General features: G+C 34.7%; 1 protein-coding gene across 3 annotated transcripts in view; it reads right to left on the bottom strand.

Annotated features, from left to right (window-relative positions):
- The window catches only part of LOC127833269 (TPR and ankyrin repeat-containing protein 1-like), a 140263-nt gene that overhangs the window by 19950 nt on the left and 99947 nt on the right, over positions 1-20366 (bottom strand). For 2 of the 3 annotated variants that reach the window (XM_052358434.1, XM_052358435.1), the window contains 10 exons: positions 19049-19176; positions 18446-18551; positions 16909-17130; positions 16361-16527; positions 15890-16048; positions 15347-15511; positions 14835-14923; positions 10282-10424; positions 6979-9908; positions 1474-6737 (listed from right to left, as the gene is read on the bottom strand). In XM_052358434.1, coding sequence (XP_052214394.1) covers positions 6582-6737; positions 6979-9908; positions 10282-10424; positions 14835-14923; positions 15347-15511; positions 15890-16048; positions 16361-16527; positions 16909-17130; positions 18446-18551; positions 19049-19176 — 4265 coding nt within the window. In that variant the 3' untranslated portion in view covers positions 1474-6581. Of the gene's footprint in view, positions 1-1473; positions 6738-6978; positions 9909-10281; positions 10425-14834; positions 14924-15346; positions 15512-15889; positions 16049-16360; positions 16528-16908; positions 17131-18445; positions 18552-19048; positions 19177-20366 lie in introns of those variants that run through there. The other variant, XR_008027288.1, reaches the window with a different exon arrangement.

Here is a 20366-nt window from a genome sequence, read left to right as displayed (position 1 = left end):
CCCGCCCACTGGCGGCCATGTTTTTTTCACCGATCTAGACCTTTTTCGAACTCGTCCGAGATATCAATAACACCAATGCATTGACAATTTTTTATTACGATTGGGCAAAAATTGTGACTTCTAGAGTGTTTACAAGGTTTCTCTATAGCCAAATAAGGAAAACTGCCCCGCCCACTGGCGGCCATGTTTTTTAACGGACCGGAATCACTTTTAAACTCAACCAAGATATCATTAAGACAAACATTTTGACAAAGTTACATGAAGATTGGGCATAAAATGTGACTTCTACAGTGTTTACAATGTTTTTTCTTTTTTTTTTACCTAGTAACCTTGTTTTTGACCTGGCACGACCCAGTTTTGAACTCCACCGAGATTTCATTGGGACAAAGCTTCTGAGCAAGTTTTATGAAGATCGGACAAGAAATGTGGCCTCTAGAGTGTTTACGAACAAATTTTAACGGACGGACGACGGACAAAGACCGGTCACAAGTCACAAAAGCTCACCTGAGCAATCAGGTGAGCTAAAAACTGAACTCCAAATATAAACGCTACAAATCTGTATTAAGTACGACCATGTTTACCGTAAATATAGATTCTAAAACGGTATGATATTTGCAAAAGTTAAAGTTATAACTCGCCGGGCTTCCCAAATTAGAAGTAAAACTTCATATATATTTATATATCTGAAAACTACGAAACGTAGGCTTTCTAATGATGTATAATTTGTCAAAATCGGCCGAGAAATAAAAGAAGAGTTAGAAAAAAAGACGTAAGTTGGTACATCAAAATGTATAACCTCGGCGCTTCGATGTACGCTTATCGATAGCTAATGGTCACGTGACTAAGTATCGACAAGGTTAAACGAGCGGGGGTAAAACATAAAATGTTTATTTCTCGTGTTTAACTCGCTACAAATCCATTAATAACAACGGAAATATACTAAAAGTTATATTTTTTGAAAGAGGAATAAATAAGCAACAAGATAACGTATAAACAAAATCGGATTATTAGTTTTTGCATAAAATTGAATTTACTACAGTAAGGGTCAAATACTCGATTCAACTCCTGTCAATATACGCTCCGTGATTTAATATACAAACTTGTTAATGTGTATTTAAACTATAAATGTTTTTGTTTTTGTTGATGTCAAAAGGTTATATCAGAATCGACAGAGAAGCCAACTTTGAAGTGAGTGAATTTGTATGAACGTTTCTTGTGAAATTTAGTAAAATAAGTAACTGTTAAGAACAGACACACAAGCACCATTGCACATATGAATGTTACCTACGTATACGTCAAGCACAATTTATCATGACATGCGTGATATCAGCCGCTGTTTATACTGGAAAACAAAGTACAAATGAACTTATTTACATGATTTTACCGAAACAGTTAAGCCTAGGCTATATTTAAAGTAATTTAAGCAAAACGTTGGTATATCCAGCTGGATAAAAGGCAAAACCACAACACGAGTTGCTATTATTTTTAATCAAACAGATTTCCAAGCACAGTAGAACCGAACAGCAAAATATTTTCAAAGGAATCCTTGTTCAATAATGTTTACATAAACAATGTATACTAGATTTATATTCCAATCGAAATGAACTTAAACCACAGCAGAACAAAATGAACAAGAAGGCCAAGATGGCCCTAGTTCGCTCACCTGAGAGGAGTCGGTTCATTCAATCTTAACCAAACGTCAAACTTGACCTAGATATTGTCCAGACAAACATCCTGGTCAAGTTTCATCATTATTGAACCAAAACTCTGGAATATGGAGTGATTTTGTTTTTGTAAGATTTGACCTGGTGACCTATATTTAGAGTTGACCCCCCTTACCAAACATCAAACTTTGCTTACAAAATTAAATATTATGACCAAGATTCATAAAATCTGAAACAAAATTGTGACCTCTAGAGTGTTAACAAGGATTTTGTATAATGTAATGAAAATTTGGACAATCTAAAGGGAATAATTATGGCATTAATTATATGATATATTTAAAACCAATCTTTTCACCAAGTTTCATGATGATTGGGCAAAAAATGTGACTTCTAGAGTGTTCACAAGCCTTTTTTTTTACTATATAAATATGATACAACTGCCCCACCATCCCGGCAGCCATGTTATTCAACTGACTGGAACCATTTTCAAACTCAACTCTCATATCAAGGAAACAAATGTTCTGACCAAATTTCATGAAAATTGGGCCAATAATGTGACTTCTAGAGTGTTCACATGTTTTCACTATATACATATAGAGAAAAATGCCCCGCCCATTGGCGGCCATGTTTATCACCGATCTGGACCATTTTCGAACTCGTCCGAGATATCACTAAAACCAATGTTTTGACCAACTATCATGATGATTTGGCAAAAATTGTGACTTCTAGAGTGTTTACAAGGTTTCTCTATAGCCAAATAAGGAAAACTGCCCCCCCCCCCCCAGCAGCCATGTTATTCAACTGACCGGAAACATTTTCGAACTCAACTCTCATATGAAGGAAACAAATGTTCTGACCAAATTTCATGAAAATTGGGCCAGAAAAGTTACTTCTAGAGTGTTCACATGTTTTCACTATATACATATATAGAAAAATGCCCCGTCCACTGGCGGCCATGTTTTTTCACCGATCTGGACCATTTTCGAACTCGTCCGAGATATCAATAAAACAAATGTTTTGACCAAATTTCATGATGATTGGGCAAAAATTGTGACTTCTCGAGTGTTAACACGGTTTCTCTATAGCCAAATAAGGAAAGCTGCCCACTCCCGGCAGCCATGTTATTCAACTGACTGGAACCATTTTCGAACTCAACTCTCATATCAAGGAAACAAATGTTCTGACCAAATTTCATGAAAATTGGGCCAAAAATGTGACTTCTAGAGTGTTCACATGTTTTCACTATATACATATAGAGAAAAATGCCCCGCCCACTGGCGGCCATGTTTTTTCAACGATCTGGACCATTTTCGAACTCGTCCGAGATATCAATAAAACCAATGTTTGAACCAACTTTCATGATGATTGGGCAAAAAGTGTGACTTCTAGAGTGTTTACAAGGTTTCTCTATAGCCAAATAAGGAAAGCTGCCCCACCGGCAGCCATGTTATTCAACTGTCTGGAAACATTTTCGAACTCAACTCTCATATCAAGGAAACAAATGTTCTGACCTAATTTCATGAAAATTGGGCCAAAAATAATGTGACTTCTAGAGTGTTCACATGTTTTCACTATATACATATTGAGAAAAATGCCCCGCCCACTGGCGGCCATGTTTTTTCATCGATCTGTACTATTTTCGAACTCGTCCGAGATATCAATTAAACCAATGTTTTGACCAACTTTCATGATGATTGGGCAAAAATTGTGACTACTCGAGTGTTAACAAGGTTTTTCTTTAGCCAAATAAGGAAAACTGCCCCCCCCCCCCCCTGGCAGCCATGTTATTCAACTGTCTGGAACCATTTTTGAACACAACTCTCGTACCAAGGAAACAAATGTTCTGACCAAATTACATAAAAATTGGGCCAAATATGTGACTTCTAGAGTGTTCACATGTTTTCACTCAATACATATAGAGAAAAATGCCCCGCCCACTGGCGCCTATGTTTTTTCACCGATCTGGACCATTTTCGAACTCGTCCGAGATATCAATAAAACCAATGTTTTGACCAACTATCATGATGATTGGGCAAAAATTGTGACTTCTAGAGTGTTTACAAGGTTTCTCTATATCCAAATAGGGAAAAACTGCCCCGCCCACTGGCGGCCATGATTTTCAACTGACCAAACCACTTTTGAACTCAACCAACATATCATTAAGGTAAAAATTTTTACAAAGTTACATGAAGATTGGGAATGAAATGTGACTTCTACAGTGTTTACATGGTTTTTCTTTTTTTTATCTAGTGGCCTAGTTTTTGACACGACACGACCCAGTTTCGAACTCGACCGAGATTTCTATTGGGTCAAAGCTTCTGACCTAGTTTCATGAAGATCGGACAATAAATGTGGCCTCTATAGAGTGTTAACAATCAAATGTGGACGGACGGACGGACGGACGACGGATAAAGACCGGTAACAAAAGCTCACCTGAGCAATCTGGTGAGCTAAAAAAAGCAATCAAGAAGTAAAATAAGTTCTCGTAATGGCAAACATTTGTTATAACCGTATTATAAAGTTAACTGGTGTCAAGACCCGATACAGACCGTATTAATAAACGTTCTCTATTTATTTACAAAGAAACTGTCCACATTGATGTATTTATGACACAAGTTTATACCAACATTTAATCTTAAGAGACACGTCTTAACAGTGTTAAAGCAAATCAAAATATGTTCATGCATTAAACAGCTATTAATTTATCGTAAAGATTTGCAGCATTATTTGGCAGAAACAGGGAGAAATACGACTAACACAACACTACTATTAAGAGTTAAAGATACTAAAAACTAACGTTGTAAACTTTCAATACGACAGATCCCCATGCAACATCAATATTATTGACAAAGATAATCATAAGGCACATATTTCATAGAAAGTGTAAGCTAAAAGAGATGTCCGTGATCATATGAACATTACCCTAACTTATACAAACAAAACAAACAATATTACAGGGAAAACAATACAAGCAACATTACAGGGAAGTCACATACTCTAATAAGTTCAATTCGAAAACGTCTTAAAATTACAAATAAAACACGTCACATGGTATAGCTTGAAAATATTTCCACGACACTCGTTATAGCCATTAGCAAAAATAATGTTCGCTTGGACTGTTTCTTATATTTTAATTTGGTTTCATTCATGCACGTTTTTCAACAGTTCAATGAGTTTAAGAAAGTAATCTGTGCAATGTACGCTCACATCGATTTAGATCGCATGCACTATCCATATTTAATCGTGATGGTATTTTTTTTTTATATATTTATGTGCAACGGTAAAAGGCTGACAAACAGTTGTCAAGTCGACAGACCCCTTTGCAATATAAATAATACTTATACTAAATAATACTAAACCGCAGAGATCATTATCATTGTAAGGCACATTTATATTTTGTGGAGAGAATATGTTTAAGTTTTATCCATGCTTATACCAACTCTTTTAAAAGTATTCCGATAGTAAAGGTAGTTCATATGTACACGTAGCAGCATCAGATAAAAGTCACATAGAAAGGTATTTAAATATGAAAACGGGGCGACATATGATACAAAAGCCACATTGTAACGGCAGTTCAAAATGTTAAAAGAACAACAGTAAATCTTAAGTTATCAGATAATAGCAGTTGTTCAATATGTAAACAGCAACATAAAAGATAAGACGTCGCATAGTAACGGTATTTAAAGAAACATAACGTGTTAGGAAATCACATAGTAATGGAAATTAAACAGCATTAAGCAGCGCACCATTACATATCAAGAAGTCAGTCAAAATAATAGCCGTAGTTCAATGTTAAAACAGAGAAATATAACTGATTTAAACGTCGCAAATTATAGGTAACTTAATGTGAAAACTGAGCAACATTACATACTTCGCACAGTAACGGTAGTTCATTGTGTGAGCTAAGCTAACAATGTGGAGATCATATTTTATGAACCATTATCATTCGTATTAAACTATATATGTGTCACAGACACAGATGCCCCCAGCACACATATTCGGACACAGACAAATCTACTGTACATTTTACAGGGCACAACGTAAAAGGGCCATGATCCCTTTCAGAAAATCCTCTACACATTAATCAGATGTAACAGTTTTAGCAACATTGGCGATTTAGTTAGGCACTGAAAACACACATTTGTCAGACTTTATTTTCCCACATGGGCCTAGAGGCAAATGGTCATTATTCTGCCGATATAGTCGCTGCCGAAATCCTTCCTTTACGATTACTTGCACATTCAGGTCATTTAACCGCGAGACATTCACTCAGTAATTAAAGAAAAGTAGAACACTGCTTTTAAGAGACTATATATTCTCTAATGCAACAATACACGAAAGGCCATACCTCTGCCAAAAACCGAAGAGCATTATGTTCTATATGATCGTCTACACATTTAAGTTATTCCACTGTAAACGTTTCAGCGCGATCCACCAAACAGTTCAAGAAGATTTGAAAACGCCACATTTGAGACACGACAAACAGGTAGAGGCAATCATACTACCAAAAGTTGTGCTAGCCAAAATTAATTTCTTTATAATCATCTAAATATAAAGCTCATTTAACTGTGAAAATTTGAGCAATATTTACACAGTTGTTAAACGGGAGTTGCAAAAAAAGCTTAATGAAATCTACTCCGTGGGGCGTATCAACACAAGCAATTGCAAATTATATCGGCATTGATCACAACCCTACAATTAAATATTTACGAAATAACAATCTATTTTAAATGGACTTGCTCACATACAAAATAATTCACAAAAATAAATCGATGACTATGTACACATTAAACACACCTGTCAGTTTGGATAGTATACCAAAAATTTATGAAAGTACAAAAATATAGCTCAAACACAGGAACATATTTGTACGGTCAAGAGTTAAACATATTCTCAATACAAATCAAAGAGCATCGCTTAACGCTTCCTCTTTGATTTCTTGTTTGCTCGACCTTTTCTTGGTTCAATTTTAGGTTCTTCAACGACTACCTGTATATCCTCTATTTCATCCTCCCAGTTTTCAGTTCTTGGAATGTTTGAAGCAGCAGTCTGTTTAGCCATCTCTTCTTTTTCCTTAAATACATTGAATGGCTATCAAATGTTAACGTCAATGGTTTTACATTATCGGGATTTTTTAAAAATGAGCCAAATTAAAAATATTTCGAAATATGTGTGTGGTCATAGACGAAGAAAATAAAAGCATCTTTAACTCGCAAATCTTTTTCTTTTCTTTTCCATAAATAGCATAGCTTTTGTCTATGTGACATTACAACATCATTTGACGGTTTATAAATATGTTCAGTTTAAATTTTACCTGTCTTAGTTTATCATGAATCTGCTCAATGTACGGCTTTAGAGTTCGGAAATTATTTTCCAACTCTTTTAATTTCATGTCAACTAAACCCTCATGCTTCCACATTCGGCTGTTGATTTTGAGTTGAAGTTCTTTCTCTATGTGGGCTACAAGCGTTGGAAGTCTTTGTATGTCCATCTGGTGTTGTGCATAATGTTTCTCTACATACGATTGGTCAACCAGTCCGAACCCCGAATCATATAGAAACGTTTTTACGTCTTTTAGTTTTGGTTCAATGAATTCCTGATAAGTTTTCTTGAATTTCATTAATTCTTGTGAGTTCCGTTGATGGTCTAGGGTAGCCATGTGTTCTTTACGAACTTGCAACATCGCATTTTCTTTTGAGTTACCGTCATGTATACTTGTGACCAATTGTTCAAAATATACACCGCATATACCACATGACTTATTGTCCACCTTTATTCCAGCAAAGCTTGGATCAAATGAAGTGTCTTTATCTTTTTTGGCATTCCTCTTATCCCGTATCTTTCTATACCAACGCGAAATAGTCGTGACAGCCCGCTCCCTCGTGTCTCGTAGTTGCTGTTCTTGTTTTTCCCTTTGACTTTTCTCAATTTCCTCTTTAGTCTGATCTTCCTCAAAGTCAGTTTCCTGTTGGTAGTCCATTTTTACGACATGTTCTTCATTAACGCTAACACAGCCTTCTTTGTTTTGTTGCATTGCGTTGAGTGTTTTGTCAGCATTCAAGAACTGGTCATCGAATATTTCTCTTATTTCTGCTGAAGTCTTAATTGCACTTTTTGCAAGAAGGACCATTTTATTTTCTGTTTTCCATGAGCATACCAGTAATAGTTCTGATCTTTGTCGATAATTCAACAAATCCTTTAGTACATTAGCAACATCTGCTATTCCTGTAGCATTCTGCAAACGCTCTAGTATTCTTCGGAGGCGCAATGGCGCATTGTCTTCTAATTTGACTTTCGTCATCATATTCATTAACGACTGTTCATTGACTACTTCTACAGTTTTGCCAATGTTACACACCAGAGTCATTGCCAAAATCAGCAGTCTTTCAACGACACCAAACATCATTGGATTATCTACACTTTTCTTCACTAAAGTTTCCATCAGAGGTAAATGATCACAAAATCCTGCAACAGCAAATGCCATACATTTTAAACGTTCTTGCATTCTTGAAATCATTTTTGGGTTATTTCTGTAGCTTGTTTGAAACCTCTGAATTGCTTCAATTATTTTGAGCCCAGATGGAATGGATGACTCCACAAAAAACATGAGGTTGAAATAGTTGTTTGGAAGAACAAATAGGAAATCTGCAAAATGCTGAATCTTCAATTTCGCAATAATAAGGGAAGCCAAAGTAGAATAGAACTCTAACCACATTATGAACACCCACGGTTCAAGAACGTCAACATCCTTTTTGCTAGAAAGAATGATGAATTTCGTGAATTTTTCAACAGATTCCCACACATCTCCCTTCAAAAGTTCATCAAATGAATCGATAAACCTTCGTGCGGTACACTCGACATTCATGGTATTGTTGTGAGGCGAAACCATGACAGTGTAATACGTTTGGTTGAAGCGTTTTCCTTTCTTTGCTATTTCGCCATCCAACTGAAGTTCCAGTTGTCTCATTTTTGATGAAGGTGATGTTTCAAACTGGTGTTTACCAGTTGTAAATCGGAAAAGATAGTAGCCAAACTCCATGCGCATGAAAACTTCCGATTCTCTTACAGCTTGGCTGTTGAGCAGCATACCTTTGTCACAAGCTTCTGCCTGTTTCCATTGTCCTAGTAAGAACTCTTTCAGTTGCTTTCTAACCTTATTTCCAGAAATGTATTCCATCAGCTTTTTAGATTCATTCCCAATTAAATTAGGATGACCATCGACTGGCATAAGGTCATGCCAGAGACAGAAGCAGCCTTTATACCTTTCGTAGAAATTGTCCACCTTATTTGTAACAAACACTTCTACAATTGATGTCACTGCTTCTGGACACTTCTTTTCAATCAAGCTTGAAGCTCCACTTTGAACATGGCTTTCACATTCTATGCACAAAACGTCCAGTCCTATTAACATGCCAAAATCGTCGTTTGTTTGCAGGCGATGCAGTTTTCTACAATTCTTTCCAAGAGTACACGGCAAACCTAATCTGAACCAATCACAAACCATTGCTTCGTCCCTAAGAGTCTGAATGCGCGCAAAGATTGGTTCAAGCCATTGCTGAATTCTTTTAAGAAGGACAACAGCCAAACTTACACGAGCCTCTTTTTTAAATACTTCAATTACTTGCATTTTCTTCCCAGCTTTGGAAGAAATGAGATCTGGAATCATTTCGAGACAACGTGGTCTTTCTTTAGGATGGACAGCATATTTTTCACTACTGCAAGGTTTAAAGCCATAAAAGCTGTCAAACTTCAACAGTCTGTCAAAATTCTGAGTTGAGTTCGGGAACAGAAGAGCAAAACAAACGTTAAACAAATCGTGGATACTCCTTATGCATATTTCCAAGTTTTCAAGATTCAAATTCTGTGTTTGTACAAGCAAATGCGCGCATTCAACTATGCCAGCGGTGTTTTCGAAGGGTTTGGACTTTCGAAAAGATTGTAAAGCCTTTTCAATACACTGTGTATTCTCTGACAGTACCCAGTTCAACATCCAAGCAGCTCCCAGTCCATCAAAATCGTTACAAGCCTCAAACATTTCGATTGTTTCTAAAATAGCATCTTTAAGTATCAAATTTGATTCTCCAAGTTCTGTAGACTGTTTGTTACTGTCGTAGAGAAGAGATCTGCACTTCATGAGGAGAAATTTGCCGATCACTGCTTCATCTTCCGTCCTTTTGGCCATTAAAACCGCTTTATCTCTTTTTCCATAGGTGAACAGCATTTCAGCTGCTTCTTCAATGTTTCCTGTAAATATATAAAACAAATCATGTATTCACAAATTGTCGAATAATACTTTTCTGTAAGATTTTAACAATCATAACGAATTCATTAAAATGAGAACCAAAGACACTGTTTTATTCTGTATAAACACCAATCATGTTATAATATGCATAATAATTTTATTAAAGCCCGGATCAAGTTAGAATAGAAATTATATTTTTCTTCGATAAGTTTTTTAAGAATAACCTGAGATTTGGGGTACATGTTCACACTTGTGAGGTGATCTACTCATAGATACTCCTCATAATATGTTTTTTGCGAAGACACTAATACACTGTATAGCAGTGCAAAATATTTTGGCTTCACATCATATATCAACAAAGATTTATCACATTACCTGAGTTAGCCAACATCTCTGCTGCTTGGTTAATGTAGTTTCTGTCTTTTAGAAATTGGACACGATCGTTGGTATCTTTAAACTTCTCAACAGCTTCCATCATCTTGTCTTCCTTTTTGTACTTATGGTACAGATTTGCCGCCCTGTTTAGATTGAACATTAACTGATGTTGTATGCATTTATTGATTACTATATTATTGTATAATTCAGATTCAGTAAGAATAATTATACACGTACAAAATTGACTGACCCTTATGTTAGAAACAAGCTCATGCCTGTTGACAACTTGTCAAGAAATTGTCAAAAATGCTTGTACTTTTTTAACAAGTTGAAAGATGCACATGTTTGATCTCTGGCCTTTAGTGAGACCTGGACCTTAGAGCAAGTGTTGAAACACCTCCACATGGAAAACAGTGTTGGTAAACTATTTTAAATTGCCCGGAGACCGATTAACTTTAAATATGGACAAGCTGTTTTATGCCTAAATTCAACCTTCGATCTTAACGGTTGATAAGTATTTTTTATAACTCTCTGATTATACTCCTTTAATTGACGTTTCGGCATAATGCCTTTATCAAAACATTGGAAATTATATGTTAACTACATTTTTACATCTTTTGACTGCACAATTTAAATAACAAAGAAAATTGTTTTTCAACGTCAAATGACGTTGTACATGATGACGTCATAAATGCCTGTATTTAAAATGGCGCCAAAAAATGTAAAAATTCGCCAAAAATGAAATGACGTTAAACACTTACATATTTTGTCTTAATCTTATGTTAAATGTGTGATTTATATATTTAATAAATTGATATTTTACAATAAAACAATCATCATCATATGTAATTATAATCGACCTAAACTTATTATCATTAATTAAATAGGGTAAACTTATTTAATGACTTTAATTATTTCAATCCATATCTATGTAAAATATTAAAATGATATTTGATTAAATAATCATATATACTTGCTATTCTATATAACATATACACATCATGGATAAGATACATTGCATAAAGTACTATTATTTTTACATACATTTAGGTTGATGATATCTATAAAATGTTTTTCACATATAATTTTTACAAGATAGTTTCCCGTAGCAGGACATCAAGTTGATTTTTTGTATTAAGTCCATTTGGCGATTGTGTTTGAAACTTCTTTATGAATTCCAGTTGTTTTATAAGTCTGTAATAATGGGAACTGTCTCTTATTTGTGTTAACACTGATACACCCATATCCTGCACTCTGTGGCCAATCAACTTGATGTCCTGCTACGGGAAACTATCTTGTAAAAAATATATGTGAAAAACATTTTATATTAATCATCAACCTAAATGTATGTAAAAATAATAGTACTTTATGCAATGTATCTTATCCATAATGTGTATATGTTTTATTGTAAAATATCAATTTATTAAATATATAAATCACACATTTAACATAAGATTAAGACAAAATATGTAAGTGTTTAACGTCATTTCATTTTTGGCGAATTTTTACATTTTTTTGGCGCCATTTTTAATAACGCCATTTATGACGTCATCATGTACAACGTCATTTGACGTTTAAAAACATTTTTCTTTGTTATTTATGTTTTGATAAAGGCATTATGCCGAAACGTCAATTAAAGGAGTATAATCAGAGAGTTATAATTATTAAATATCCCTTTGGATAATTCAACTGAGCTTATAAGTATCTTTTAGATAAACATTCTATCAAAGTTTTATAAAAACTGAGCCATAACTGTTGCCCCAAGAGTATCAAGAACGATTTTAAATATTTATCCTGTTTTTGTCATTCACGTGACCCAGATTAGGGCTGGGCTGGATAAACACTATGCCAACGTTTAATCAAGATTGAAATATAAAGGCATGTGTTAACTTTTCCCCCCTAAGATCTGACCTAAGGACCTTCTTTCTGGATGTACATGACCAAGATTCGAATTCAGCTTTGAGATCGGGAAAAACGGTCTGACTAAGTTTTCTCAAAATTGAGTTATACAAGTGTCGTCTAGAGTTGCAAACAATGATTTTTCTAAGATTTGACCTGGTGATCTACTTTTTAAACGCACGCGACCCAGAATCAAAATCATGCAAAGCAAAACAACCCATCCATGTTTCATGACTATTAAGACATATATGTGGCATGTTGAGTGGTAACTTTTTTTTTTAAATGATTATACCTTATTACCTAGTTTCTAGATTAACATGACCAACATTTAAGTTGAGCTTATATATAAGGCTACGACTAAAGTGGTTAAACGGTTTTTCTAAGGTTTAAACTGATGACCTTTATTACGCACATGGTCCAGATATGAAATTTGCCGAGGTATTGTAAAGATAAACATTCCTACCACGTTTGTCAAGATTGAGTCATAAATGTTTAATCTAGAGTGGTACAAGTTTTTTTAAGATTTGAACTCGTGACCAACTTTTTGTAGGACGGTGACAAAGATTCAAATTCGGCATAGATAATGTCAAAATTAACATTAAGTTTCATTTAGATACAGTCATGAATTGGCTTAAAAATATCATGGAATTTGCTTAGATTAGAACTTGTGACAAAGTTTTTAAACGCAAGTAAAGATAAATATTTTACAACGTTTCATCAAACTTGAGTCATACAAAAGATCTCAAGAGTAGAATTACGATTTGTCTGAGATATGAAATATGGGGTTTACAGAGCAATATAAAGATAGAACGAATACATTTAAATTATTGCAAATTATTATTAGGAGTACGAAGGCAAACACAGAATAACTTTATATATGGAGAATTGGGAAGAACGTCTTTATCCGTCAGACATAGCATTAATGTAATTAGATATTGGTTAAAGATAGTAAACACACATGATATTAAATATGTAAAACTTGTTTATGATATTATGTTCCGAGAATTAGAAACGTACCCTAATAACAGATCTTGGGCCTACATGGTAAAAAGTCTATTAGATAATTGTGGTTTTAACGATGTGTGGCTGAACCAAGGGGTAGGGGATGTAGAAATATTTTTGAAAATTTTTAGAGTAAGAGTTACAGATATGTTTATACAAAATTGGAAAACCGAATTGAGTGAATCAACTAGAGCAAAAACATACATATTAATATCCGATTTTAAATTTAAATCCTATTTAAGTGATGTAAATATCCCAAAGTACAGAATGGCACTCTCTAGATTAAGAGTCTCTGCACATAAGCTTAAAGTTGAAACGGGTAGATGGCAAAAACCAATAGCTATTCCTTATGAAGAAAGAAAATGTACTTTATGCAATGTCTTAGAAGACGAATACCACTTTGTTATGGAGTGTACATTATATACTGATGTAAGAAAAGCTTATTTAAAACCATGTTATTACGTAAGACCAAATATGTTAAAGTTTATAGATTTATTGACCTCTCAAAATAGCAATATAGTTAAAAATTTAGCTATGTTTATTTTTAAAGCATGGGAAATAAGAAATACTTATAATACGTATTATGATTAGGGTAGGAATTTTGTATATACTTATGCACAGCCTCTTGCTGTATATTGTCTTATAAAATATCCAATACTTTGCTTTACATTGTACCGATGTATTTTTGATGTCTATGATTCGAATGACCTGTGACTTTGTGTTTTTGCTTATTGTATTTGATATTTCATGTATACTCATGGGCATATTGCCTACTGTATTATCTAATAAACTAAACTATGACCTGGTGGAACGTAGAGGCACGTGACCCAAATTCAATCGAAGCTTAGAAAACGCCAAGATAAACATTATGGTAAGGGTTTCATTAAGATTAAGAAATAAATACGAATTTAATTCTTTTCCATCTTGTTTTGTACGCATGAGACCAAGATTTGAACTCGGCTTAGCTATTTCCAAACAAACATTCTCACCAAGTTTCATCAAGAATACATAACAAATGTGGTCATTAGAGTGGTGACCAGGTACATATAGATGACGCACAACGCAAACCGCACACAGAGGTCAGGTATGTTAAAAAGCATGATAAATGACAAAGTTTTGGTCCAGACAAGGTGTGCGACGGGACCAGTTGACCTTAGACCTCTAAGATTGACATTTACATGTAAGGTTAATGGTTAAAGTTAAGGGAGACATGTGTTTTTTGGGACGCAATGTCTCATAATGGTACTTATTTGTGGAAAGTTATTATAAACAAACGCACGGTGAATGACTGTTTGAGGAGAGTCAACAACTTGCATGGTAAAAATCAATGTAACAGTTCAGACAAGCATTTGTATGGCCGATTTTAACTCTTGACCCTTTGGTTTGACGTAAACTTTTGAGGTGGGGAGTATATTACAAATGACAGTCATCTCACAAGGGTGAATATTTGTGGAAAGTTACATCTTGAATTTGCCTGATTAATGACAGCCTTGCAGTTTTGATAAGATCGGACACACTCACCTACGCAAATTAACTTGATTATTGTGAAATTTAAAATAAGCGATACACAAGCAAGCTTTACAAAAATAGCAACTACGTTCAATATATCAGCGTACCAAATCTAATTTATACATAATCAAAACTTTACAAACCTATGACTCAGCCTTTCCTCAGTGTAAGCAGCATCAGGTCGATAATCATTCAGGGATATTGGGATTGGCAATCCTCTCTGTTCCAGATCCTGTCAGTAACAAGCAAATTCGTTGAATTGATATCCCCCGCCAATATGCTTCTGGACACAAAAGTGTTATATTTGACACTCAAAAAAGCATTTTTTTAAGCTACAAAGGGCCATAACTCCGTTATTAACAGATGGTGTACAATGCCATTTGGCCAGCATCATCCTCTTATGCATATATATATATACTCATACTAAGTTTCAATGAAATCCGCCAAAGCACTTCCAAGATATAGCTCCGGACGGACGGAAAGACGGACGGACAACGCCAAAAAAATATCCCTCCACCTATGGCGGGGGATAATAAATCATCACACTTAAACCATATGCCAATCAATTTATCTTAAACAGTTACATCTTGTTGATCATAAAATAGCTTTAAGATTGTTTACAAATTTTGTGGCAAATGAAACACAATATACTTGCCTTAATTTTAAGGCTGTATCTACGTAAAGTGTCTATTGCCATATCAAAGTTTTCATTATCACACAGAACTTTGATTGCTTCGTTGAAGTTTCCATTCTGTTCATAACATCGGCTGCTGTCCAGAGGTAGCTTCATTTTCTTGTAGATGTCTGCAGCTCTGTCATACTGTTCATTAATAACATTTTGGGCATAAAATCTTAGAAAAAGACAAGTATTCACAGTACACAGAGAAAAGATATCAATACTCTTTAAAATGAAACGTTGTGGAGGAAATAATTTTGAATGTTGAGTATTACAATTTTATTGAAATTATAGTTCATATGTTGTGTATTAACAACGTATAATACTGTCCTCCCATCAAATAAAATACAATATTTTTCAAAGACAAAAAGCTCTTAAAATATACAACACAGAAAATAACACAAGCAAGCGTTGTGCCACAATTTGTACATCTTTCAATTATGTGAGCATTCAAACACAAGTTAATGCAAAAATTAAACGACGTTACTTCTGAAGCTAATTTATAAAACTGATAAACCCTACCTGTCCCAGTTTTTCAAAGAGTTCAGCTGCAAGCCCTCGTTCCTTGGCATTCTGCAAGCACAGTGCAGCTTTTGGAGGCTTGTTACATTCCAGGTAAAGCTCAGCCGCATGTAAGAACTCATCTCGCATCTGACGAGGCTTATCTTTCAGTCTTGATGCCTAAGGAAATAGCTTGTATCATTAAAATGTTATTTTGGTTTGCTTCCTTCTATGTTTTGCAGAAGACGTTTAGAAACTTGACTCCGCATTTCAGACATAAGACCTGCGTCATGAAAAGACGAGGTTTCTGCCATATGCGACCAGCGTAACTCCAGACCAGCCTGGGAATCCATGCAGTCTGCTCAGGAGCTACGCTGCCCGCTATAAAGTCACGCAAGTTTTTGAAGTCTCATAAGAAGACATGGAAGCGCCAAACCGGACTGCGCGGATGTGACTGAAAAGTGCCTTATTTGAAAATGAGGAAATATTTACCAGGAGTGCCTGTCCATGAGCTAAAGCCACCTTTTCTCTTTCATGGTCTCCCCCCATTCCAAAGCACTTGGCAGCCACCGTGTACAGAGAGTGGCGCATGAAGTCCTCGCCACGTCGCAGCCAATCAGCAGGGCTCGATTTCTCAGCAAAAACTGTTTCTGACAGACCTGATCAACACAAAAAGTCAATTATAAATTCCGCACTATAAGTTAGCACTCTGTAACATATGTTTATAACTAATTTAACAAATACATGAAATACTTGCAATATACAATGTACCTAATAGTTGCTTCGAAATAACTTCCTTATCAATAGTGGAAAAAGGTAAGGGTCACATGTTATCCAACAACTTATATTTTTGTGGAACGCAAACAATGTTGCTGATGTATGTTATTATCATATAATACAAAATATCTGATGACAGAAATCTAATGAATCCTTGTCCACTCGCATATCTAATCAGAAAACGCAAAAACTTAAAGCATGATTCAAAACAGAATTCATATGACCTAACAAAATCATATGTAAGCATGATAATACATGCATACTTGTTTCATTTATTTCTTGCACTTCCAAATGCTTCACCAGTTTTCGTGCCTTGAAATACTCAAACATTGGCGCTCTGTTTTCGCGGTCCTCATCAAATATCCAGACATTCACACGAGCCCTTGTCAACGCCGTGTACAAATGCTTCAACTCTGAGTTCAGAACTTTGTGCTGGTTGGAGTCAAATTTCAGTGGTCGAGGACGAGTTGATGATTCCAAAATTTCTGAATATCACATTATTTTGTGTTAGAATATAATTTAAATATGGAAACATGTGCGAAAGAAAATTGCTGAATATTAAATCGCAAGCGTTGAATGGGTCATATTGACAAATTTTAAACAAAACATTAAACATCGGCCAAGCTTGCTCAACTGAATTAAAGGCATCACAATGGACTTTACAATATAGGTGGGCAAATACAAGTACATTCTATTTGTGTAACATAATTAAAACAATGGATCTAGTTGTTGACCTTACATATGTGTTGATTTCGAACAAAATATAATAACAAAATAATGTCATACAATAAAAGTGACCCCCGACTGTTCAACAATGTTTTCCTATATATAATGACCGAAATGTATACCCCACATAAACGGGTCGCTAACTCAGTAACAGAGTAATATAGTTTCCTAGTGTAAACAAATTAAAATTTCAATTCGTCTGACATATCACATGAACAAATAATAAGAGCTTATGTCTAACAACCGTTTACAACCATAACTTGTATCTATAGATAAAGCAATACCATGAGTGTGAACAATATAAAACGCTTAACAACGGTCAGAGCATTTTGTCGTGAAATAATGCCAGATATGTAAAGATATTGCTTTGAACAGTTGCGAAAAATGAACGTGTTTAAACACGCGATCTAGCAAACACACACATATATATTTGGCATTATGCAGTACAGTAACAATCCTTTAGTATAACAAGTATTATACCTTTGTTCATCGTCATTAACTTTCAGTTAATCAAGTTGCTACAGGTAAATTACATGAAAGAACAATATATTTCCACAGTATTTTACAAGATATAAGACCAAACATTGATCATTCACTCTATGATTATGAATGAAGTCCACTACATTTTGAATAATGTCGTGTTGACATCACAAAAACATATATGTGTATATTTTAATAAAAATAAAATAGTTTTAATTGTGTACAGAGGTGTATATATATTAATGGTTAAATCAAAATAATTGATGGCTAAGTTTCGGCAATTTCCGTAAGTCAGTAATAGTCATGACAATTCCTGTAATCACACCGCTCATGCTAGCACCCTCATAATTTAATTCCACCGCATCAAAACGCAAAGCAGTTGGTAATTGTCACATAACTAACACTTAGCCGAAACTCATTTCTTACATATAAAAAATTACAGAAAACCTAGGTTTATCTGCCATTTGATCTTACTACCGTACTTTAACGATATATGTTGAGACGCGGCAACGAAATCATCATAGGATCAAATATTATCTGTTGTCTTCAAGACGATTGACGATATTGAAAGCTCATGCAAGTAAAAAACCATACCTTGGTCTAGGGTTACCAGGTTGCCACTAGAAACAATTGCTGATTCGTTTTGCACCATAACAAGTCGATCCAAGTAATCTGTGACAACACGCCATTCCTTTGAAGCCTAGAAAACAGAGACATCAAATTAAATACAAAACACAAAATCTGTGAGTATAAACATATTAGGCAGTCAACTCTTTAGATCAACAAGGATATCGTTCTTAATTCAATATTCTAAGTATCGAATACCTGTCAAAAAATCAAATAAAGTGTATTTCGAAATTAGGGGCCTTAATGGCTTTCCAATTTACTCCCGTTAACGTTCAAGATCAAAGCACACCAAATTGTACATACTATGTTTATGCCTCAGTTTTAAAACGTTTTAAATGAAATGACTTAGATAAGCATGCATCCATAAGCACAATATTCTCAATTGAACAAATTAAACATATATTATGTATAAATGTTTGCCATCTAGCACATAATGAATACCGACAATAACCGAGCAAAGAAACCATAAGGACCTTCCTACTCTAATTAGTCTTCAGGGGCGAGGGGTGGTAACTGATTAATTTGTCTCATTTAATTAATATGTTTTACATCGTTTATTTTATCTCAAACCTGTGAATCTTTGAAGAAGTTGTAGAGAAGAACGTCATCAAATTCAAGCCCCTTGGCTTCATAGATTGTGAGAATAAGACCAAGCCGTAACTCCTCCGGAATAGAATCCCGTGCTGCATCATTGACCACTTAAAGATAGACACATTCTTAAAATCAGATCAAACCAATACCACAACAAGATAACCGCATAACGGTTGCCACGCTCGGCTGCAAAAGTTTGTCAGATTTTTTTTAAGAGGTCACAGTGACCTTGACCTTTGACCAAGTGACCCAAAAATGGGTGTGGCGTGTAGAACTCATCAAGGTGCATCTACATATGAAGTTTCAAAGTTGAAGGTGGAAGGACTTTGATTTTAGAGCCAATGTTAAAAACCTTAACAAACCTTGACACAGACGGCGGACAGGACAAGCTGTCTATGACTATACCTCGGGTTTTCTCCGAAAACAGCCGAGCTAATAACACAAAGAAAATTTCCCTTTCAGTCAAAATACATAGTAGATTTACTTTTGAAGTAGTTCTCAACATGTATTTTTACTATAGGAAGCTTAACAATTTGAAGCACTATATTATGCAATAATTTTTGTTATTATTTTGAAAGTTTTTTTTTAACAGAGAACCAGAATTTACAGTTATAACTTTATTTTTTTTAACTGAAATGTCTTAACTTCTTAAACATGTGTGTCTTTTCTCTCTGATAGGCGTTTCTTGTTTGATTTAATTATTTTTAATTTGTTTAGCAGTCACATAAACAACCAAGCTATGTAATATGGAATTTTTACACCCATTATTGCTGCTTCTTCCTGTATTTGCGCGATGATTATCTGAGATATTAACTCTATGATTCTACATTCTCAAATCTTTTCTATAAAGAAGGAATGTAGTTGACAATTGTTAATAGTTTTATTTGATCGTTCGTCAAAAAGTTGTAATTCTGTTACTCTTGTATCTTCAATGCAATTGAGTAATTAAATAGTAATTAAATTGAATGCGTTTTAATTCCCTTTTATTATTGTTTAATTTGAGTTACAATGCTATGACGTTAAATTTTATTTACACTTGAATGTATTATGAATATTGCTGGGCCAAGTGTGAGGTTGAGCGCTCTATAACCAGGTTTAAACCCCCAATGCTTTGCATTGACCGTTCCAAGGCGGTGACCCCAGCTTTATTCATATTTTGTGTTTATGTTGGTTTGTATTGTGCTGTATTGTGCTGTTTTGTACTGTTTGGGCAATCGGTCACTTGCCTTAAATAAAGGACCAACTAATTGTTTTTAATGAAAATTCAATACTGCTCCAGCAGCTGGAGTTTCACTTC

This window comes from Dreissena polymorpha, chromosome 6, assembly GCF_020536995.1.
Source record: "Dreissena polymorpha isolate Duluth1 chromosome 6, UMN_Dpol_1.0, whole genome shotgun sequence".
Classification (NCBI taxonomy): domain Eukaryota; kingdom Metazoa; phylum Mollusca; class Bivalvia; order Myida; family Dreissenidae; genus Dreissena; species Dreissena polymorpha.
The sequence above is the reverse complement of the archived record's forward strand: the minus strand, read 5'-3'. Positions and strand labels throughout refer to the sequence as shown.